Consider the following 15,260-nt stretch of genomic DNA (forward strand, 5'->3'; position numbering starts at 1 on the left):
ACACACCGGCTGCCATCCTTACAAGCCACTGGCAGAGGCTCTGGCCAATCACTGAGACCTCATCCTTCTCCCTAAGACATTTCCAGAAAGGGATGGAGGATCTCCTTTGAGTCCCAGGCCTCATCCCTGTCCCTGGGTGTGCTTGTCCGTGGCTGAGTCTCGAGGCTGCCGGCGTAGGCTCACTACCCCAGAGCCCATGGTGAGATGGCCTGATGACCTGAGAACCCCCAGCTCTTCCGAGAACGCGTCACCTGAGGCACCCGGCAGGAGTGCCCTCCGGGTCCCAGTTCCCCAGTGCCTCTCTGGCCTGCCTGCCCCCCACCCCGCCCCATCCCGGCACTGCACGAACGCTGGTACCTGCTCCACGCAGGCGCCCTGGGCGGTAGAAAGTGGAGCCGCCCTTCAGTTCTAGGCAGGGGAGGGGATCAGAATTCCTTGTGAACTCATCACATTTTGGCTCTTCCAGTTAGGTTTCCAATAACCACACTAGTGGACGGAGGCACAAGGCAACCTTTTAAATTGTGCCTCCCCTGCCCCGCCCCCAACATTCCCGCCGCGGGACTCACAGTCTAGTACCTGGATGTGTCTAAAGCGAGGTAAACCCTTTGTTTTTCACCTCTGCCTCCCTAGTGTCCATTTTCCAAATGCGGCCAGCGATCTCTTCAGAAGGTAAATCGAATCGCGCTGCCCTGCTGCCAGAAACCCACCGACACTGGCCCAGCCTCTGACCTCACAGCCTCTGCTGCTCCCCAAACACCCTTCCCTCCGATGCTCCCCAAAGCCCCACTCCCTCAGAGCCGGCCTCGCTGTGCACTCGGTCTCAGGGGGCCAACACCACCTCCACCCGGCCACACTCCGGCTCCTGACCTTGTGTGCTTTCCCTCGTGGCTTTTTTTTTTTTTTTTTTTTTGCGGTACGTGGGCCTCTCACGGTTGTGGCCTCTCCCGTTGCGGAGCACAGGCTCCGGGCGCACAGGCTCAGCGGCCATGGCTCACGGGCCCAGCCGCTCCGCGGCATGTGGGATCTTCCCAGACCGGGGCACGAACCCGTGTCCCCTGCATCGGCAGGCGGACTCTCAACCACTGCGCCACCAGGGAAGCCCTCCCTCGTGGCTTTTTATCACCACCTGAAATAAGCTGGTTTATTACCTCACATGCTAACGTCTGCCTCGTTTCCCCAAAAAAACACCCCACAAGAGCAAGGACTTTTGACTCGCTCACCAGCGTACCCCCTTAGTCCCAGAGGGGTGCCTGGCACAGAAAAGACAACCAGTTGATGCCTTTGGGTGAGAGGGAGGGAGGCTGGTGGAGGAGGGATGGAGAGGAGGGCTCACAGTTCACAGGATCGGGCTACTGCTAGGAGCTGAGGGTATTTGCCAGGTACGACCCGGGGCTTGAGAACAAGAAACTGGTTACAGAGGAGACAAGGGATCAGAGAGAAAAACAGTGAGTGTGCGTGCAAAGCATGCATTTCTCAAGAGTGCGCCTGAGTTGGGGCGGGCAGAGGAACACGAGGAGAGGAGTGAGGGTATATTTTGCCCTGAAATATCACTTATTTTGTTAGCTCAAAAAGAGACTTTTGGGGCTTCCCTGGTGGCACAGGGAAGAGAGTCTGCCTGCCAATGCAGGGGACACGGGTTCGTGCCCCGGTCCGGGAAGATCCCACATGCCGCGGAGCAGCTGGGCCCGTGAGCCATGGCCGCTGAGCCTGCGCGTCTGGAGCCTGTGCTCCGCAACGGGAGAGGCCACAACAGTGAGAGGCCCGCATACCGCGAAAAAAAGAGACTTTTGGAAAACGTCTCAAGTCTTTGGAGTGGAGAAAGCAGAAGCTGCATTTTGGAGTTCCAGGAACAAAGGGGGCCAAGACAGACGGCAGCGTCTGTGTGCAGGAATGCAGCTGGGGAGGAAGAGAGGTGGAGCCAGGTAGGATGCCCAGACCCGACAATGGATCGATCTGATCATTAGCAAAGGGTCGGGGAAAGATAACCAAACACTGGGGCTTCCGGGATCACAGGTGAGCAGCGTGGTTCACTTCTAAGACGACGTGTTTGCATTCGGACCCATGTCCTCTGGTGACTCTTCTCTTTGCAGCTGCAGAACCTCCCTTTGACCCTCAAAGCACTTAAGCCCAGCTCTCACAAAGCTTCCAAGCAAAGTCCAGTTTGCCATAAATCCCAAAAGGCAAATGAACGGCAGGTGAGAAATAGCCCCCACCTGGGAAGCACGTCCCGCTGGAGCTTGGGCAGCCAGAGCTGTATTTTGTGGGGAGACCTCCTTTGGGGAATTGACGGAAGGGATGGAAAACGACCTAGGATGCCTCCCAAACAGACTAGAGAAATGACCCAGGGATTTCCAGTTTACTTGTCAGAAATGCCAGAGCTGAGAAGTCTGCGTCCCACATTCACAAAGCCAGCAGTGGAGTCTGAGAATGTTTCGTGAGTGCACAGGCCAGACGGCGTCTGTGAGAGGGATCTGAAACCCCAGCAGCTAGGAGACAATGCTGCACCCCTCTTCCTGGCGGCTACAGCGGTGGTGCAGTTCGGGGCTCACCGCTGGCCATCAGGCCACATGAGCACCTCCCCAGCAGAGGGACCTGGGCTGGGCAGAGCCTTGGGGACAATTCCAGTCAAGCACGGAACATCTAACCAGCAGCCACATTGCTGCCTTTTGGGGACCACATGGGTGGAGATTATTCCCCTGCCCTGTCATGCTCTGGGCCCAGGAACGTGAAGCCCCCAAATTGAGAAGACTGCATACAGCACATGGGACGGGGCGGTGCTTGTTCTGAATTCTCAGATTCCTTCATGTCATTTCTCCCGCACATCAGGGGAGACGGGTCCCAGGCCTGCCACGCTGTATAACTCCAAGGGCCCCCGTTCACAGAGAGTACAATCAAATACAATGTGAACAGCACCCCCTGGAGTTGTGAGGGTGATCAAGTAATTCTGGCAAGTGCTACCTCCCCCTCGTTTCAGAGATTGAGAATGTCCACTAGCTCAGTAAAGGCTCTGAGAAGTCCTATAGTAAACAAGGTTTTTAAAAACTTGGTTTTATCAAGTATTTTTTGCTTTCTCAGCCACAGAACCCGCATTGCAGAGAATACCTCCTAAAATCCCAGGGAACTGGGCTTATGGAGAACGTACTTAAGAAAAGCCTCCACCAGTAGAAGCAATTTCACTATCTCGGTTCTCAAAGACAGCCTTAGAGCTGACTCGTGTTACTGACCCTCTGGGAGATCGCCCTCACCACGACCTTGAACCTGCCTGTGTTCAGAAAGACACTTAGGAGGCCCCAAAGGGTCTCCATTCTCCGCTGCTTTCTCCGTAACACAAACTTCTGTCTGGGGCTACCACAGATACTTAAAGGTTACTCATGACCATGTGAGGCCCACTTGGAATCTGATGTACCACGGAGAACCAGGGATGGACTCCCACTCTCCACCCGAGATGCTCACCACTGGTCTACTATGTGGGATGATGGACAGGGTGAGCGGGAGGGACTGGCACATTTCTTACTCTAGACACTAAACCAGCGCCGGACAGAGTCCACGGGGGAGAGTGCCAGTCCCTGCTCTGCCATCATTTATTTATGAAGCACCTCTGCCCTGCTCCAGCCCCTGAGCGCACACGTGGAGAGAGGTTCCAGTTACAGCCCCATTCCATTCACCCTCTCACTCGGGTAAGGCATTCTGCATTAGTTGAATTTTCTACATGATAGCCCCCTTTCAGGTAAGCACCAAAACTTTATCTTCACCATTTTGGGTGTAAATTGTTCAAAAGTGGATGACACCTTGGTCTCTCTTTTAAAATGGAGCACAGCGCCCCGAACTCAACCTGTGTTTGATTATTCAGGACAGATCAATTATTAACTCAGCAATACCTTGAGGTCAGCCCTGTAAGGCACGCGGGGCAGTCTGACCCTATACTAAGTGGCTCTAAGCATCTTTGCTGGATGCATTTGGGGGAAGTTTTTGAAAGACTGTTTTACTAGAGAGAGGACATGGAAACTACAAGAAGTCACTGAACCCCCAGATAACCCGGATCGTCAAAACTTTGCATAAAGGAAAAGTCAATGGTCTCCAAGTGAGCACCAAAGGATTCCTGCCGCTGGAGTGTCTGATAACCAGCACCTGGTCTTTGTGATAACTACTGTGGCTATTCTGAAGCTTTCTGCCTTACTTCCTACTTCTTGGCTGGGTTCCTGAGAGGACATTTTCCTAAATAATTGAGGTTTCAGGGTATATCAGATGCTACTGCCGGTAGAGTGGGAGGCCGGAGCTGTGGATGGCCGCCAGCCGTATAGGCTTTCCTTCTCCCATTCAGAAATTCAAACCACCTGTCTTCCTTCTTCTGGCGCCCCCAGGGGAAGGCTGCTCTGCCTGCCCCGCCCTCTCTGTCCTTCACCCGCACCTGGCTGACCCCAGGTGAGTCCTGCCAACACAACTGGCCCTTCCTCCCTGCGATCACAGACCAATGTCACACACACGGCCACTCCAACAAGACTACCGTCCAGCTGGGCCCCCGCCAACAGACTCAGGCGCCTACAGACACACGAAGCTGCCTCTGCCTCTTTTCATTGGTCCAGCCACCCCATCAGCTGGGCTCACCACAACGGAAGCCCGCTGCTTCCCTCCCATCAATGTGCGGCTCTGTTCCACTGGCACAGGGCAGAGATACGCCCGCAGCCTGCCCGCAAGCCTCCATTCATGCTCCCTTCCGAGAGAGCCACTTTTCAACGAGACTTCTCCTTCCCCCGGCCCCCTCCCCCTCCCCCAAACACACACAAGAGGGCTATAAAGTGGGATTTTTTTTTTTCTTTCCGGGAATAAAAGGTTAGCTTTCCTTCCTTTCTGTTTCCCTATCCTTGGTCTAAATGTGGCAAGTGGAAAGAGTGGAAGCAGTTAAACTGACCCAGTTCGTGACCCGGGGGACACCCCTAGGGCCGGAAGTGCCCTCCTTTGCTCCTTCTGTTGCAATGGTTGTAGGGGAGCAACGAAAGCTCCTACCACCCAGCCCAGAACTCCTGCTTGGAGGTGATTCTCGCACAGAGTTGGGTGAGGCCTTAAAGGTTATCTTATTCAACTCCCTCAGATTAAGGAGGGGGACACTGAGGCCCAAACAGGTGAAGGAAGATACCCAGGCCGTGCAGTAAACTTGCTGGGGAGATGCTTCGGGGCACCGAACTCACGGGCCGTGAGAAAAACAAGCATCTTACCGTCATCCAGGTAGGTCTGGTCCAAGTTCTGCTCCTGTTTAATGGTCACGCCCGCGGGTAATACTTCCTTTTGGTCACTGACCGGAGGTCCGTTTTTGGCGGCTCTTTGGCTTGTGGCATTCTGCTGCTGAATGACCGTCGGGTAGGAGCCCGGGCTCAGCCTCTGACCTTGACTGACAGGGGGTGGGCCGGGCCTGGTGGTGCCGGGCGCGAAGTTCTCGCAGTACACGATGTGCTGGAACTCCTGGTGGCTTCCGCAGCGCAGCTGCTGGTTGGTGGGCGAGTAGTGGATCACCGGTGAGGCCTGCTGGTTGGCTGGACTGGAGTGGAGCAGGGCCGAGCTCTGGCCCTGGGAGCCAGCGTGCACTAGCACGGAGCGGTGGGCATCCGCGAGGGACAGGGGGGCGGCCATGAGGGCCGGCTGCTGGTAGCCCAGCAGGCTGGGGCTCAGGCTCTTGCTCCGCTGGTAGAGGACGGCCGCTGGGTTCTGCTGCTGGTAGCGGGCGTCGGGGGATGAGAGCCCTGAGCGGAATTGCTGGCAGGGAGCCATGGTGGCCACGAGGCAGGAGGGGGACTCGGCCACCATTGGGTGCTGTGGGTAGTAAGGCTGGCTCCCCAGGCCCCCGTGGGCAGGGCTGCAGATCAAGGTGGGGTCGTATTCATCAGTGGGCTCCGTCTTGATGGCTGGGACTGAGAGAAGAGAAAAGCACACGGGGTGCACCATTCTTAGTGCCACAGGGGTGCATAGAGGATTAGAAGACAGCGGTTAGGAACACGGCCTTAGGAGTCCACAAGGGTGGGATCAAAGATCTAGGCTCTGTCACTTATTAGCCTTGGGCAAGAGGCTCCCTGTGCAATTGTCTTAGGTTAGAAATTTTACCCTGGGTGATGATCTTGAACTATAGGTCTTTCTGACAGTGGAAAAGTGGCTGGTGGGTCTGTGTCAGCCCTTGTGCAGCCTTTTTGCCCAGGGGGAGAGCTCGGGGAAGAATGCTTGATGTAAAATTATGCCTCCGCCGCCTCCTCCTGCTCTGGCAGCTCCAGCCCCCTCCCCTGCTTGCTGTCCTTCATCATACTCACCGCCAGCTGAAGTATCTGTGCACTTTACGTGCTCACTCATTATCTGAAACCCCCCACTAGAATGTCAGCTCCTCAAAGGGAGGATTTTTTTTCAGTGCTGGATCCCCAGCGCCTAAAACCGTACCTGGCACTTAATCGGCACTCAGATATTTTCTGGACAAAGGAATGACCAAACGGTGACTGTCGGCCTCCTTAGTTTTGTAGTACTTTGGGGGAATGAGGCCTGCTGGCCTGGGCCTCAGTCTCCCCATCTGTTAGCTGGCAGGAACAATCATACCTACCCCATGGGGTTGTGGGCAAGATTAAACGAGATATGTATGCACAGTGACTGCATACAGTAAGTGCTCAATGTTTGCTGTTGTTGCTACTATCACTATTACTACTGTGAGTGTTGGTGAGGTCACCGTTCCTCTCTCCCCGCCCAGGACAGTCACCAGAATTCGTACTTCTCCGACATCCTTTACCAAAGCATCACCAGGCCCAGGAACTGAGGAATCAGTTTTCTTTTCACTGGAGTAAATGAATTGGTGACAGGACCATAATAAAATTGTGGGGGGAGCTCCCAAATGCTGGGGGCTGGAGGGGGCAAAGGAGTTTCAGCATCTACAGCAAAAACGCAGCTTTGACTCCAACTTCTCAGGAAGCCACTCAAAGACCGTCTCCAGGTACCTGGGCCTCGAGTTCTCACTCGAGCCAAGTTCAGGCAGGTGAGTGCTGATGCCCAGACCCAGAGAGGCCTCATCGCCACGCAGGAGGGGCGACAGCACGTGACACATAATTGAAAACCTCTGTTACAAAGGATCGTTGAACTGCGGTCTAGAGCCCTCCCAGAGATTCTCCCCCAGTTCTGGGTCCCATTAGGCCTTTGCCACTCACGGCATGGTACACCAGTCGTGGGACAATGGAACACTCACCGTGCCACACAAACCTGTGGACGCACGCATTCCACCCAAGCCAGGCCCTCACTTTTGTGCTGCCGGCAGCCCAGAGGCTCCATGTGAAACTGTCACAGGTTGGAAATTACACCCTGGCTGACATTCTCAGATTGTAGACTTCCTGGAAAGGCTGCTGGCAGGCCTGTCTCAGCCTTGGGAAGTTTGTAGCCTCTTTCTGCAGCCCTAACCACAACCCAACATATCAGTAATATCAGTATTACTTATGATCTGAATCCCCTTCCATCAGTATTATCTTTCATCTGCATCCCCTGTTAGAACATCGGCTCCAGGAGGGCAGGGATTTTTGTTGTGTTCACTCTTGTGTCTCCAAGCTAAAACAGTGCCTGACACTCTGATATTTTCTGGACAAATGAATGAATGCAAAATGGCTCTCGTCGCCCTTCTTAGGACTGTAGTGCTTTGTAAGAATGAGGCCTCCTGGCCTGGTTATCCGCCCGGCAACTCCATTTGGCCACCAGGTGACCACCTGCTGTGGGGTCCCTAAGAGTCCACATTTTAGGGCATATTCACCTTCTACCCCTATTGTGATCAAATCTAAACCAGGGATAGGAGTCATCAGTTTTGCCACCTTCTGGTGAACAAGTCTACATGTGCCCCATTATTATTCTGCCCTCGCAAGAAAATATTAATAACAATAGTTAATATTGTTGATGTGCGCCATCCTGAGCACTTTATGTGCATTTGATTTATATAACTCTTATAAGGAAGGTGCCATATGACAGATGAGGAAACTGAGGCTCAGAGAGGTTGAGTCACCTGCCCTAGGTCACCCAGCAGATCGCGTGCATCCTCACCCAGAGGCCGATGCTGCCTCTCCACACACAGGGGGCCTGCGGAGAGAACTTCTTACCTGGATGGTAGGTAAAGTGCTGAGGCTGACTTCGTTTTCTTTTCCCGTTAATGACATAGAAGTTCACCTTCACTGATGTCCGAATGTGCTTGTTCCGATACTCAGGGATCTCAACGAAAAGCATGTTCTGAAAGAAAGGAGTTGTCAATAACTTAACTGCAACCACATCTAAGTTGCCATCCAAGGTCCTAAGCACCGTGAACCAGCCCATCTAGAAGGACTCGTGGTGGGGGGGATAAATTGGGAGTATGGGATTAACAGATGCACACTACCACATATTCAGTATAAAACAGATAAACAACAAGGAATTACTGTATAGCCCAGGGAACTATATTCAGTATCTTGTAATAACCTATAATGGAAAAGAATTTTTAAAAGAAGAATATTGATATATACATATACATAACCGAGTCACTTTGTTGTACAATGGAAACACACATGATATTTTAAATCAATTATACTTCAATAAAAATAAAGAAATAAGTAAAAGGACTCGTGACATGTTCCGTACATTTACAGGCAAAATTCTAATTAAGGGGAAGTTGACTTTTCAGCTGCAGCGAAGAAAGACTTACCACTTACTCTATCAAGGTATATGAAGATGTCACTGCTACAAATCAAAAGGGCGTGGTGCTCAATAAACGTGTAATTCATTCATCAATTCAATACCCACTGAGTGCCTTTTAGGTCCAAAGCACTGGGACTTTGATGAAGGAAGGGGAAAGAAGAGGGAAAGAGAGCACGAGGGAGGTGGGGGAGGGGAGGACAGGGCGTCCGGTCGTCGCGTCCGCGTGCTTACAGGCTGGCTCTTGTCTTTATCCACCGTGGCCTCCATCTCCCAAATCTGCTGCCCATCTGGAAAAATTTTAAAATGACAGACTTTGAAGGAACTATTAGCAACTGAGAATTTAAGACAAAAACTCACCAACTTATATATATCTTGGCTTACGTGTTAGATGATTTCAGTAAAGTACACCTGTGCGTTTGCATTATGGATGCATATATGTACATATATGTATTTTTATTTCTATAAATGCATATTTGTTTTTGCAAAGAGAAGGCATCCTTGACAACAGAAAACTGGGCAACAATACAAGATAAGGGAAAAAATAGAAATTGCCCATCGTCCCAATACCGCTATGTTTTTTCTCTATATTTGAATGTCTACATATCTTTCTTTCTTTTAAAAAAAACCAAGTATTGTTACACGCTCTACTTGCTAATACGCTTTGTTCAACCAAAGACTATTTCCAAAACACTCTGCATATGCCAAGACTGTCACAGGGGCCCCATTACAGATCCCTGGCTGTCCCAGACATGACTTCTTCATTGTCTGAGAACACAGGTGGCTCACATATTCTGTCCTAAGGGGCTTAAACAATGTCCTGGCTCGTGAGGCCTTGGAGTGAGTGGAAACACAGGCACCCACCCTTCACCTTTCAGTCAACAGAGAGCCTGGCTCTCATGTGACTCATTACAACAGGCGCTGAGAGGTTTGCTCAGGGGTAAACCCTCCTCCCCTGGAGCAGGGCACTGGTTCCCCAGTTCGGGGCCAACAAGTTGGGCCAAACAAAACTCTGCATTTGCAAATAATAGATTTTTTTTGCTGACCACCTACATCGGCCAGTGGCAGTTTTCAGCTGAAACAAATCATCTCCACAAGTGTTTCCAGGGTGTTTTGTGGAACACTCGCTCTGAAGAATATTAAATGGGTTTATGACAAAGGGAAGCAAGTTCTACCAGCTAGTAAGAATTTGGAGAAGGCGGAGTCAGAGTCAAGTGGGTTTCTTTACTGCAGGATTTCTCAGAGCCTTTAATCTGCTCAGGTGCAGCATTAACTCTCCAAGGTGGGCTGGGTATGCATCATGTCCTGACACTTAGCCAAAGCGTCCCGCCTCTTTGTAAGCACTATTAGCAGCCTCTGTGACAGGTTAGATTTGAACCCATATAGTCTCGGCTCTTAAGCGTCACCCAAAGAAATCGGGTTTCTAAGCATTATTTGAACTTGTATAGGACATATTTCCCCAAATAATAACTAATAAAAGATCTTGTGATTGCTACCAGAGCTAATGCAATCTAGATGATCTGAAGAAAGAACAAGCGCTGAGCCAGTTGGAGCCTTCCCCAACAAGTCAGTCTGCAAGTCTTGGCCTTACAGTTCTACTCACTGCAATCCCTGAAATGACTAAGGAAGACACAGCTTTACGTCCAAAGGGAAGAGGAAAACATGGTTAGTGTACCAACTCTCGCTATGGTGTGAGATCCCTGAGGGAGGGACCAAGTTATAGCTGCCACGGTCTCCCCAACACCCAACATACTGTAGGTGCCGAGTAAACATCTCACGTCTGAGCATACAAAAGTGTCAGCAGCTCCAAAGGCTGCTCATGGGGCCAGGATGAAGCCAGGAGCTGACACCAGCCACTGCTCAGAAGGAAGCAAGAAAGGATAGACGGATAGATGTCAAGGAATTTGAAGTTCAGTCATCAAAATAGGGTATTTCCAGTGTGTAAAGCCCGGGACAGAACTCTTCAGAGAAAATCTTCATTTCTTTATCAAAGACAGGTCAAAGGTCATCCAACAGAGACAGTACGAGCTAGGCACGGGTCCTCATCAAAAAACCACGTCTCGGGCTTCCCTGGTGGTGCAGTGGTTGAGAGCCCGCCTGCCGATGCAGGGGACACGGGTTCGTGCCCCGGTCCAGGAAGATCCCACATGCTGCGGAGCGGCTGGGCCCGTGAGCCATGGCCGCTGAGCCTGCGCGTCCGGAGCCTGTGCTCCGCAACGGGAGAGGCCACAACAGTGAGAGGCCCGCGTACTGCAAAAAACAAACAAACAAAAAAATCCCACGTCTCTATTCACTAACTGCAGTGCAAGCTCTAAGTTAGAAGATCAAGTAATAAATTAATTGAGCAAATGAACAGCATGTCGACGTCTGGTGTGTCAACCTCCCCCTAGCCTCTCAGTGGCTGAACTGAGTTCTGCCACTGATGGTACCGTGGCTCTCTGGGTTTGGTTCATTACCATGTATGAGCGTCACTCACTTAGAAAAGAAAGGCCCATTTTCATGTCTCAAAATTGGGAGGAGAGAGCGAGAAGTACCCAGAAACGTGACTGGGAAGTATTGAGCTGGGTCCATAAAGCTGCCACCCAGCTCTCTTCCTTGACTCACGCCAATAAGCGGGAGATGAAGCATAGAAAATACAAAATGACGGTGCGATGAAAAGGGTGTCACCGTGAGGAGAGTCCTCAAAGTCCCTTCCCCTGGTCTAAGGACCCGAGAGAAATGGAAAGGAGCCCTTCTCCCCAAATTTCACACTTGTCTCCATCTCCGGTGAGGGTACATAATACACAAAACGCCACCCAGCAACAGCCATAGAATTCTAGGGTACAGGTGCTAGACAGTAGCCTTAAAAATTAGCCAGCCGAACACCATCAGATAGGGAAACTGAGGCCCAGAGAAGGAAGGGGGGTTGTCCAAAGACATGCGGTAGACAGTTATTAAACCAACAACTGGCACGGTCCAATAACAAAGGGAATGCTTTCAAGGAAAGAAGCTGAAGGTTACTAAGCAGAGAGAAGATGCCAGCTTCCTGGGAGGCTGGAGAAAGGTCCTACATAGGGACGATCTTTTTATGTCGCATCCACCGCATAGGTTCACGCACATCTTCTCAAACCTTTCCCTGCTTGCCCTGTGCCTCCAGAAATACCATCTAAAATCCCACGGCGGCCTTGAAGGCCCTGCCCCACCTTGCTCCTGCCTCCGTTCCAGCCTCTTGGGGCACCATTCTCACCCCTCCTACTACTTTCTTTAAAAGCCAATTGGCCTCACCCCAGAGCTCTGGCTTGTTTTGTGGCCTATAGTGTGGCTTAGCGGCTTTTTAATTAGCTGCTGCCATTTCAAAATGAGATTTCACCAGAAAATGACGTTTTTGCTCCTGAAAAAAAAAAAAAAAAAGAAAATTCAGATGGTCTGGCCGCTCTGGGCACCCCCGACAGGAACTGGACCACGGCGGCCTCTCCGGATGGTGCTGCAGGTGCCACCTCACCACAGCCCCCTGCCCTGGCCCGCACATCTCCCATCTACCTTCCAGGCCCTACCTTAGTGGACCTTTGAGAGACAGGTACCTCTCCCCACACCGTGACGAGGGGAACTTGTCAGGGCTCTGCAGAAAGGCCCTCCGCTGGGATGTGCCCGAGGTTTTCTCAGGACTGTACGACATTTTGGCCAGAAGAAGCCACCGCCCAATATCATCTCAGGCAGCGTCCCACTCTGCTCCTGTATACCGCCACCCCCCCCACCCAAAAAGAAACAAAGAAAGACCCCCGGCCCTTTCCTATCTGTCAGGACAGGAAAACTTGCTTCCCTTCCTCCTGGACCACAGGCCCCTTGCTCCAAGGACCTGACCTTCTCTTTGCTTCAAAACCAGAACCACGTGCCCAGGAGGCCCTTGGCCACCACAAAGCCCAACAAGGGCCCCGGTGTGTCGACACGGGGCTCCCAGCGTGGGCCGCAGAGGGTCATCCCTCCACCCGCTCAGTGAGAAGCCCTCCCACCGCCATCCCCTGAGCCCCAGCCTGGCAGCCAGGCGGCCACACCCCAAGCTCCAGATGTCTGCCCAGGAAAGCAGCCTGTGGGGTTTCGGAGGAAATGCCTACTCACCCAGCGTCCTCCAGCGACACATGTACTGGAGCCCCCAGCGTTCTCGGGCGTGTTCCGTTGCCGGAACAGACTTCCGCTCTATGGGTCACCAGAATGCTCTCCATTTTATCCTACATACCCCAAACTCCGGAGCGGACAGACCCAGCTTTGAATCCCTCCTTGTGTTGCCCCCAATTAGCTGTGTGAGCTGGGATAAGATACTCTACCTCTCTTTGTCTCTTATCCAAAATACGGGGATAATCAGAGCACCTACACATCACAGGTTCATTCCAAGAGAAGAGACCCAGACAGAGTATAAACATTCAACAGACATTGGCAAGCATTAGCAGCAGGGCTAGCAGCAACAGATGATATAAATATTGGCTCCTTTATCATTTTTTTGCATTTGTTCCACGATTGAAAAAAAACACAAGCATTTTTCAATCAGAAAATAATAAAAAAACATTCTCTGATTGCAGTTATAAATACATTTGCCTGCAGGCATGGGCTGGAGGGAATTTACAAAAGGACAATGTCTGTTACAGGAGACAGGTGGCATGGTGCCTGAGTTTCTTTCCTTTCAAAAATGGGTGTTTACACCATTATCTCAACTTTTTAAAAGCCCCAAGGGCAGTTTCAGGCATCTAGCCTGGCTGTGCCTCTCCCGTCCCTGCACTCCGTTCTACTCCGTTCTGAACAAACCAGCCCTCAACGGGAAGTGACAGCTGCCGTTGAGTCCTTGATGCTACATAGCATATGGAAGACACACCAAGGGGGCTGGTCTCTAAGGGGAGCATGCGCCTTACAAAATACCTCAAGGCCATTCCCGGGCTCTTCTTCCATCCCCCCACCCCACATGAAATCCCAACTCATAGGTCCTGGGTTTCACCAAGAGAACATACTAATCCCATCCTCTGAATGGACCTTCCGGGAGGCAGTGGAATTCACAGTAAACGCTGGCAGGACTCTCTCAGCCTGATGTCACTCTGACTGGGTTCAAGTCCCATCACTGCCATGTACTTGCTGTGTGGCCCTTGAATGGTATCTTAACCTCTGTGCCTCAGTTTCCTCATAGGCCAGAAAATAAACTTAATTTCTTGACTTCAAAGAGCTGTGGTAAGAATTCAAATAGAAATTGTACGTAAAATCCTTAGTAAAATGCCCAGCCCACAGTGAGCACTGTTACCACTATTATTATTTTAGAATTTGGTATCTTAGGCCCAACTTTAAGGAGAAAGAATTGGCTGGCCATCTCGACCCCAGTATTCTGGTGGGTACCACAGCTTCTCGTTTCAGTTCTTTGCACTACACTTCTCATTGCAAATAAATAAAATGGCCATAGAAAGTATTCATTGATAGGGACAGACTGAATCGATCATGGGCCATCCATACTTGGTATGGTACAGAAATATCTTCAAATAAGGACGGTCATGTTTTCTGACCTAGAAATGCATCCCTGCTATATTAAAAAGCAGAATTTTTTTTTCTTATTTCTTTTTTTTTGGCTGTGTTGGGTCTCCGTTGCTGCACGCGGGCTTTCTCTAGTTGCAGTGAGCAGGGGCTACTCTTTGTTGCAGTGCGTGGGCTTCTCATTGCGGTGGCTTCTCCTGTTGTGGAGCACAGGCTCTAGGCATGCAGGCTTCAGTAGTTGAGGCACGTGGGCTCAGTAGTTGTGGCACACTGGCCCTAGGGCACGCGGGCTTCAGTAGTAGTGGCGCACAGACTTAGTTGCTCCGTGGCATGTGGGATCTTCCCGGACCAAGGACTGAACCCATGTCCCCTGCACTGGCAGGCAGATTCTTAACCCTTGGGAAGATTCTTAATCAGGGAAGTCCTAAAAGCAGAATTTTTAAAGTGTAGCAGACTAGTACATGAGGCATGACATCACTTTGTGAGTCTACAAACATCTCTGCTCATGCTTAAGGAACCTGTGCCCCAAGCTGCCTGGAGAGTCACAACCCCAAGCCTGGGACTAGATGGATGGGGTGAGACCTTCACATCTTCCTTCACATGATTTAAGAAACATGGTAGAATTATGGGCGATTTTAATTGATGTGCATTTTTAAAATAAAGTTTTTCTCTTAAGAAAAAAGTATATTGTAACTGCCTGTTGATTTGTCTGTCTCCCAGGAGCCCCCTGGGGCCACGATCTTAGAGGGAGGCTGGGCATGGACCCCCAGTGTGGATTAAGCTCCTACGGCACAGCAGGCCCCCTGCAGGCTGCTGGGGACTTGACACAAGCCACACATGCCCTCTTGCCCTCAATGGCCCCCAGACAAGGAGGCAGGGCCCTGGGTCCCACCGGAGCTCAAAAGAGAAATGGATTCAAGGTTCCTCACCTCTGCTGGGATGGGGACACTGCCTCCTTCCTCAGCTTCTGACCCCCGACTCAGCTCCGGATACACTGGCCTCCTCTATCCCTCCAACAACCATGCCTGCCCTTCTCCATACCTCACCAGGACCAGTTCCTCCCCATCCTTCAGGTCTGGCTCAGGGAGGTCCCCCCATCCTCTGTCAGCTTC

The 15,260-nt window shown here is 51.4% G+C and overlaps 1 protein-coding gene across 7 annotated transcripts in view; it reads right to left on the reverse strand.

The window, feature by feature from the left end:
• The window catches only part of NFATC2 (nuclear factor of activated T cells 2), a 187,654-nt gene that overhangs the window by 39,579 nt on the left and 132,815 nt on the right, over window positions 1–15,260 (reverse strand). For all 7 annotated transcript variants that reach the window (XM_067708473.1, XM_067708470.1, XM_067708472.1 and 4 more), the window contains exons 7-9: window positions 8,899–8,954; window positions 8,100–8,226; window positions 5,214–5,903 (exon numbers count right to left, since the gene is read on the reverse strand). In XM_067708473.1, the coding sequence (XP_067564574.1) occupies window positions 5,214–5,903; window positions 8,100–8,226; window positions 8,899–8,954 (873 nt within the window). The remainder of the gene's footprint in view (window positions 1–5,213; window positions 5,904–8,099; window positions 8,227–8,898; window positions 8,955–15,260) is intronic.

This window comes from Pseudorca crassidens, chromosome 15 (assembly GCF_039906515.1).
Source record: "Pseudorca crassidens isolate mPseCra1 chromosome 15, mPseCra1.hap1, whole genome shotgun sequence".
NCBI lineage: Eukaryota > Metazoa > Chordata > Mammalia > Artiodactyla > Delphinidae > Pseudorca > Pseudorca crassidens.